An 8,102-nucleotide genomic window follows, 5' to 3' on the forward strand; every position below is an offset into this window, starting at 1 on the left:
ACCAAAACACATTTTCCCATACTAGGTCACATGGGAGGTTCCCACATACCCTTAATTAAATATATTATTAATAAAGACGGTAAATATAATTTTAAAAATAAAAGTTGAGTTTTATTTCTGTCATATATATATAGAAACATGAGGTAAAATTCTAACCATATCAACATTGCAATTTACTTACTTTCTTTCCGTTTTTTTTTCCACTTTTTTTTTTCATTTAACAAGGTGGCTGGTTTTCTTCTTAAAAAGCGACTGATTCTTTTTTCTTTTTTACTTGTGCATTTTCACGGCTCCGCAGTTCTCTCCAACGAAGAAATTATCCACTATACTGTCCCGCGTCGCGTCATCTAATTACGAGTCCCTCGTAATTTTATTCTTTCCCGCGACGCTAGTCATCTAGGATTTTAATTTTAACTGTTTGCTTTTTTTTTTTTGCAGACAGTCAGATTTTCACATTAATTTCTGAAATATAAATATTTATTTATTTTAAATATATAACATAATTTTTTGAATTTTTTATTTCTAATTTATATTCTATTTAAGATTATTACATAAATATAAAGTACATAAAACACTTTTGAATAATTTTTAAAAATCTCGCGTCTATTGGGAATCGAACCCAGGACTCTAAGCTCGCGAGCCGTTTACTTATGCGACCACACAGCCACGTGGACTTACAGATTTTTTGCCTAACACTTTTTTAAAAATATTAATAATGTTCTACCAACTATTTGTGATAACAAAATAACATTATCTTAAAATTTTTACATTCAATAATAGTTTACAATCCTTTGAAATAATTTATTTCAAAAATAATCTAATGCATTTTTTAAAATTTTAATAAATTAATTAAATAACTACAAATAAGTTCATTGCAGAGAAACATTTGTAGAACTAGAATTAAATATATGAAATTTACGTGTACCTATATCTCTAATTTACATCCCTCACAGCACCAGATATCCTAGGATATTCCAAAAACATCCCTTGGATATCCTAGGGATACCCCAGAGATATCCTAAGGATACTTTAAGGATATCCAAAGTAGCGGCGGTTAGGATATCCTAGGGATATCCCAGGGATATCTAAGGATGTCCCTAGGACGTCCCAGGGATATCCTAATTATTTCCCCGGATATTATTAGGATATCCTGTGGATATCCTTAGAACGTCCCAAGGATATCCTCAGGACGTCCAATTACGTCCTAAGGTAACAGCCCAGATTTGAAAGATGATTGACAATCACGGGAAACCTATTTATATCAAAAAATCGCTATCTCAAATAGTCAAAATTTGAATCATAATGATATCCTAGGGAGATCTTAACGATATTTCTAGAATATTTTAACGATATACCAAGTTTATCCCAAGAATATCCCCACGATATCACTAGGATATCCCTGGAATATCCCTTGAATATCCGAGGGATATCCCTTGAATATCCTCAGGATATCCCAAAAATATCCTACGTAATGGCGGTTTGGATGTTCTGAGGATATCCTATGGACGTTTTCAGGATATCCTACATTAGTTTAGGATATCCTGTGGATATCCTCAGGATATCATTTTGTTGTGAGGGATCCTATTTGAAATTTTGCTTGGGAATTCTGATCAAACCTCTGTAATAAAAAATTATTACAAAAATTTATATAGAATATACATGATAATAAATAACAAAAAATAAAATACAATTAATTTAATATAAAGAAATATATTGAGAGGAAATTTTATGTCTTCCAATATAGGAACAACATTGAAGGAAGAAAGGAAATATATTTATATCACTGAAAGAGACTGAAAGAAAAGAAATAAATGATGAAAATCTCTCGAGCGTGTGGTGTTCGTGGGCGCATCGTGTAACAGAAACCACTGCGAATTATTTCCGCATTTTGTGTTCACAAGGACCTGCAAAGTCACGGAATTTTAACGAGTTTTGTGCAAAGTTGATAAAACCAAAAGAGACAAACGTCTAACTCTCATCGTGCTGTATCATTTTTACCACATCTTTTTCGCTTATACGCGCGTCCTTCATATATATTTCCCACACTGCTTTATTATATATTCTCATAAGAAAAATTATATCCTTGACAATTTTTACGTTTGAATTGAAAACAAAAAAGAATTCTTCAAAAAACCTAACAAAAAATTGAGATATATTTAAAATTACACTCGTGGCCAGATATATGCTTACGAATGTACATTCGATATTCTTATTTGAAAAAATGACTTTTTATGTAAATTGTTATTTATAATATTTTGTACATTAAAAATTGGAATAAGCATTTTCAACAAATTTTGACGTTCTAAAAATAAATTAACATGTGAACTTAAGGTTATGTATTATCAAAATCGTATTGCCGACGTATTAAATTTTACTCAAATATGAAATTTTTTAAAACAAAATATTATAATATACTGTATATAACTGTCAAAAATTCATCATCAACCGACCCAACATCAACAACAATTGAATCAACATTAACTGACCCAACATCAACAACAATTGAATCAATATTAACCGACCTATTATCAACAACTATCAAACCAACATCAACAACAACTGATTCAACATCAACCGACCCAAAATCAACAACTCTTGAATCAACATTAACCAACTTAACACCAACAACAATGGAATCAATATCAACAACAATTGAATCAACTGCAACCGATCCAACATCAACAGTAATTGAATCAACATCAACCGACCCAAAATCAACAACTCTTGAATCAACATTAACCAACTCAACATCAACAAAAATTGAATCAACTTCAACCGACCCAACATCAACAGCAATTGAATCAACATCAACCGACCCAAAATCAACAACTCTTGAATCAACATTAACCAACTCAACATCAACAAAAATTGAATCAACTTCAACCGACCCAACATCAACAGCAATTGAATCAACATCAACCGACCCAAAATCAACAACTCTTGAATCAACATTAACCAACTCAACATCAACAAAAATTGAATCAACTTCAACCGACCCAACATCAACAGCAATTGAATCAACATCAACCAACCCAAAATCATCAACAATTAAATCAATTATACCAAAAGGCAAAGGATTTTTATTCCTATTTGTATTTTCATTATTTTTAACTGTAGGTCCGTTCATGTTCGTATGTTAATTAATTTACATTTTAAATCTTATATTTATTAACCTTCCTAGAATATAAGTTAGTTGTAAATTTGGAATAATATTTCAATGGTAATAAAGTACTTAAGTTGGTTATGAATACTCTGTTAGAAAATTTATTTTAAATAAAATTCTGTTTCGTTTGACAATGACTAAAATCGTTTTGCTTGCATATTTAATTTTCTTTAAGTATTCAATTTTTAAAATAAACCTTCGAATAGTATATTAATACTTTGACACATAACAGGATTTTTTATACTATTTTTGAGTTCTCTATAAAAAATTTCAACTCAATCTGAAAATGTATTGCGAGAAAACTTGCAGAGAACATTTATAATTACATAATCTTAAAGATTGTATTGTTTTAATATTTATAGATTTTATAAAATTCGAAAAGTTAGGGAGAGTATACAATCTTTTTAGATTTATGGATCATTCTCTCAAAAAAGACAAATCACTCGTTCATGAAGTTTAAATAATAATAAAAATAATTTAAATTAATAAAAAATCGCTTCGCAAAAAACGTGTATTCAAAGTTTTTCAATGACGGGAGTTTTTAAGGCCATGTAAACATAAATATTTCAGGTAATTTGACATTTTTTGTTTCTCTTTGAAAAATTGAAGCACATAATCCTATGGCCAGCAGAATTTTTATTAATTAAAATTAGTTGAATTATTAATTTGTGTAACAACTTCGAGAACGGATGATTTGCCAATTCTGAGAGAATGGATTCTTAATTGTTATTGTTTTAGGCTAAAAAAAATTATTTGGTTCAAATAAAAAGTATTTTTATTAAAAACGAGATTTTCATTGTTCTGAATCATTGTAAACATTAATTTTTTGTTAATGAAAAAATATTTGACTTTTGGACTTAGAATATTAAATAATATATATATTATATATAAATAAATGAATAGTATTAAATAACTCATTATTCTCATTACACTTAAGTATTTAATTGATCAAAATATTTTATCAGCTTCAAATTTTTATACGAGTTGAAAAATAAAAAAAAAATTGATTTATTTAACAACTAATAAAAATGAAATATATACAGATATACGTTATATATTTCTACGACTTTTCATTGTTGATTTTAATGTAAAAATTGATAAAATGTTTAATTTTCTATTCGATATAAGAAAAACATGCTATACTTCAATAAAAATAATAAAATCATTTTTGTTTAAAAGTTTTTAGATAAAAAAAAACGAATTTAACGAGTTTCACAAAGTCATGTGTAATAAAATTGTTAAATTATATAGTGTTATCTGCGAATACCAATATGTATAAAAGAAAAAATTTCTTGATGTTTTAAACACTTTTCTTTTCTTCTTATAAACGTTACAAATTTACAAGTTCGTCAATATTGTTTCTGAAAAAAAAAAATTTGAAAAACATGAATTATTTGAAATCAATTTTATTTGTTGCTATCGTTAATGGTAAATATATATATAAAAATATTATATAAATATTATATTATTGGGAATAAAGAAGGTTCAGGTATTTTTTAACACTTAAAAAAATTACCTATCTTCTAATAAAAAAAAAATGAATACATTCTTTTAATCTACACGTTTAGTATCTAATATTAAAAATTTATATTTTTATCATTCGCAGGCTATGTTTTGTTTACAAAGGCAGAGAAAATACCATTTAGTAGCTTAAGCTATACTACACTTAAAGAACTTTGCGGCAATCAGTATATACAATATAATCTGTTAATTGATGCAGGCAAATTATCAAGAGAACTTATTAATAATTATGGAAATTGTACTGATACTACACATCAAGATAAAATCAAAAAATTAGTTGAATATATACTTCCTTGCTTTGACAATGAAACTACGCCAAATGAAAATGAATTGACACAAATTTATAGTAATATCACGGAAAAATTATGCATTAACTACGAAATTGGTAATTGTATAAAATGGTTTTTAAAAATATATTGTTACTTATTAGTATTAATAATTATTTATTAATGGAATATTATTTTTAATTATAATTTATGACAATGTGGACGCATAAATATTTGACAAAATACATTAGATATAATTAGAAAATATATAATATTCCTGACAAAATATTTCCATTTTATGTTCAATCAGTTTTGGCAAAGTATTATTACACAAGGCATATGCATTCCGAAATTTGTTTCCTTAACAATCACTTTTTGTCCGAATTTAAATTTCTACAGGGACGCATGATTATGTTCTAAAAATCATTAATTAGAATTTTCATTTTATAGAATTTCATTTGTCAATAATAATTTTTGAGATGAATTTTTATATGTTCGAATTAGTATTTTGCTGAATTTCCATATAACCGATTTTTCATATTACGGAATTTTTACCTACCTGAAAAATCATTTAACAGAATTTCTAATTGATAGAATTTTCATTTGTCCGAAATTGCAAATGGCCGAACAAACAGTCAATAGAAAGATTCGGCGCGATTTTTAAAATCAACCAATCAAAAATTATATATAAAATTGTGATTGGTTGATTTTCAAAATCGTGACGAAAAATTTCTGTCGATTGCTTGTTCAGCCATTTGCAATTTCGGACAAATAAAAATTCAATCAATGAGAAATTATGATAAATGATTATTAAGTAAAAATTCTGTAGTATTGAAAAATTGGTTATATGGAAATTTTATCAAATAATAATTCGAACAAATATGAAAATTCATCTAAAAGAAAATTCTATGCAATGAAATTCTACTCAATAAAAATTCTTTAAAAATGCCTATTATGTTAAAAGAAAATTCAAGCAAATAAAAATTCTAACAAATAAAAATTCTCTGAAGTGAATTTTCGGTTATATAAAAATTCTGTAATATAGCAAGTTGGTTCAATGAAAATTTAGCAAAATACTAATTCGAACAAATAAAAATTCGGCTCAAAAATTATTATGACAATTGAAATTCCATAAAATGAAAATTCTAACTCAAGAAAAAAATTCTTTTCGGATCATTCTACATCGATCTGTTTCAGTCAAATGCTTAATATTTTAATCTTTTTAAATCCTCAAAATTTCATTCCGTATAAATCTGAATTAACCCGTTTATTCAAGGAAATAGGATTGATTCGGAATGAAAGAACCCCGCACCATATACATATGGGAATTTGGGGTCCGGTGAAATTTCTTGCAACTTTGTAATTTTGTAGTTTTTGACCTCCTGAACAAAAAATGTAAATGACAAAATTCCAAAAAATGGAAAGATTTTTTTAAAAATTAAGGTTTAAGGTTAAAAAATAGTGTTAAAAGCGAAAAAAATGAGTAAAACCAAAAGAACTAAATAAACTTTTTTAAAATTCGTAACTCGGGGGTTTTCGGGGTCACTGATTACGAATTCGATGTCAATTTTTAAAAATCCAAATTGGCCGACCAATTTTTCAAAATGCATCGAATTGACTTGAATCTCGTTACTCGGGGGTTTTCTGGGTCGCTGATTCACTTAAAACTTGTTACTTGACGACTTTTTAAGCCTCGGTGAAAATTGACATCGAATTCGTAATCAGCGACCCAGAAAACCCCCGAATAACGAGATTTAAGTCAATTCGATGCATTTTGAAAAATTGGTCGGCCAATTTGGATTTTTAAAAATTGACATCGAATTCGTAATCAGCGACCCCGAAAACCCCCGAGTTACGAATTTTAAAAAAGTTTATTTAGTTCTTTTGGTTTTACTCATTTTTTTCGCTTTTAACACTATTTTTTAAACTTAAACCTTAATTTTTAAAAAAATCTTTTTATTTTTTGGAATTTTGCCATTTACATTTTTTGTTCAGGAGGTCAAAAACTACAAAATTACAAAGTTGCAAGAAATTTCACCGGACCCCAAATTCCCATATGTATATGGTGCGGGGTTCTATCGGGATTTGAAAGGATTAAAAAGTTTCGAAATGAAACAAATTGATTCGGAACGAAAAAAACAAAATTGAAAAGAATTAAAATTCAGCTTCAAAATGAAATAATGGATTGATTGGGAAAAAATATTTTGTTAAGTTACATTAAAATTTAGATTTGGATAGAAACTATATACTTATTAATACTTATTAATATATTAAAATTGATTGAAATTTATTCCAAAATTTTTGTCGTGTATTCAAAATGTCCAAACCAACATGGTAAAAAAAATTTATTAAATAATTAGATTCGTTTGAAACTTGTAAATTTTAGAGGTATTTAAAGTTGATGATTAAAAATTGAATATCAGTTTTGTAATCAATGAAAATTTTATTATATATAATAATAAAATTTGAGAAAATATATCTAGAATCAATTTTGGGGAATATTGATGTATTTTGTAAAATCCGCAATAGAATTGATTTGCGTCATTGTACATTATTGGAAAATTAATTCTTTCCAGTCAATTTTTTGGAAAACAATAAAAAATGCATTAAATCCGATAATGAAGAATTTATGAAATGTTTGTCGAAAAATGTTGATGAAAATAAACTTGAATCTGACAATTTCTATCAGATGCTGGCATTGACTCTTTCAAAAACGGATTGCAAGTATGTTAAATATTTAATTATTGACAGTTGTAAATTTTTATTTATTTCATTTAATTTATTACAATCAATTATTTTATTTACAGCTTTTTTAAAAATATGTACAATTGTATAGTGAATTCATTTAACGACAATTGTAAGTCTGAGGCTAAAATCTTTAAAATAATTTTATCTAAATTTGCCTTGAATTTAAAGTGTGCCAAATAAAAAGAATTTGTTTTTATTTTTGTTACACTTAAATTTATGATTATTACAATATATATTATTACTCTTCTTTAAAATTACACTTTACAATTTTATTTTATGTATAAAGTGAAAATTATTGTTTATGTTTGAAATGAAAATAATTCTTTTAATAATACTGTATTGTTGTTATATTTGTAATTTTTGTGTTTGAAATCATGATTTAATAATAAAAAATTTCATGACAA

The 8,102-nt window shown here is 26.6% G+C and overlaps 2 protein-coding genes across 2 annotated transcripts; one reads left to right on the forward strand and one right to left on the reverse strand.

Moving 5' to 3' along the window:
- Positions 1–2,404: 2,404 nt before the first annotated feature.
- Positions 2,405–3,127, reverse strand: LOC127286315 (uncharacterized). The gene has a single exon (XM_051312701.1). The coding sequence runs from the start codon at positions 3,125–3,127 to the stop codon at positions 2,405–2,407; it is 723 nt and encodes a 240-aa protein (XP_051168658.1).
- Positions 3,128–4,423: 1,296 nt separating this feature from the next.
- LOC127286330 (uncharacterized) lies at positions 4,424–8,102 on the forward strand. Its single transcript, XM_051312724.1, has 4 exons — positions 4,424–4,591; positions 4,770–5,069; positions 7,527–7,674; positions 7,758–8,102. The coding sequence occupies exons 1-4, from the start codon at positions 4,549–4,551 to the stop codon at positions 7,876–7,878; spliced, it is 612 nt and encodes a 203-aa protein (XP_051168681.1). The 5' UTR covers positions 4,424–4,548; the 3' UTR covers positions 7,879–8,102.

This window comes from Leptopilina boulardi, unplaced genomic scaffold (genome assembly GCF_019393585.1).
Source record: "Leptopilina boulardi isolate dan_hultmark-lab unplaced genomic scaffold, ZJU_Lbou_2.1 LbouV2_352, whole genome shotgun sequence".
Lineage (NCBI taxonomy): Eukaryota > Metazoa > Arthropoda > Insecta > Hymenoptera > Figitidae > Leptopilina > Leptopilina boulardi.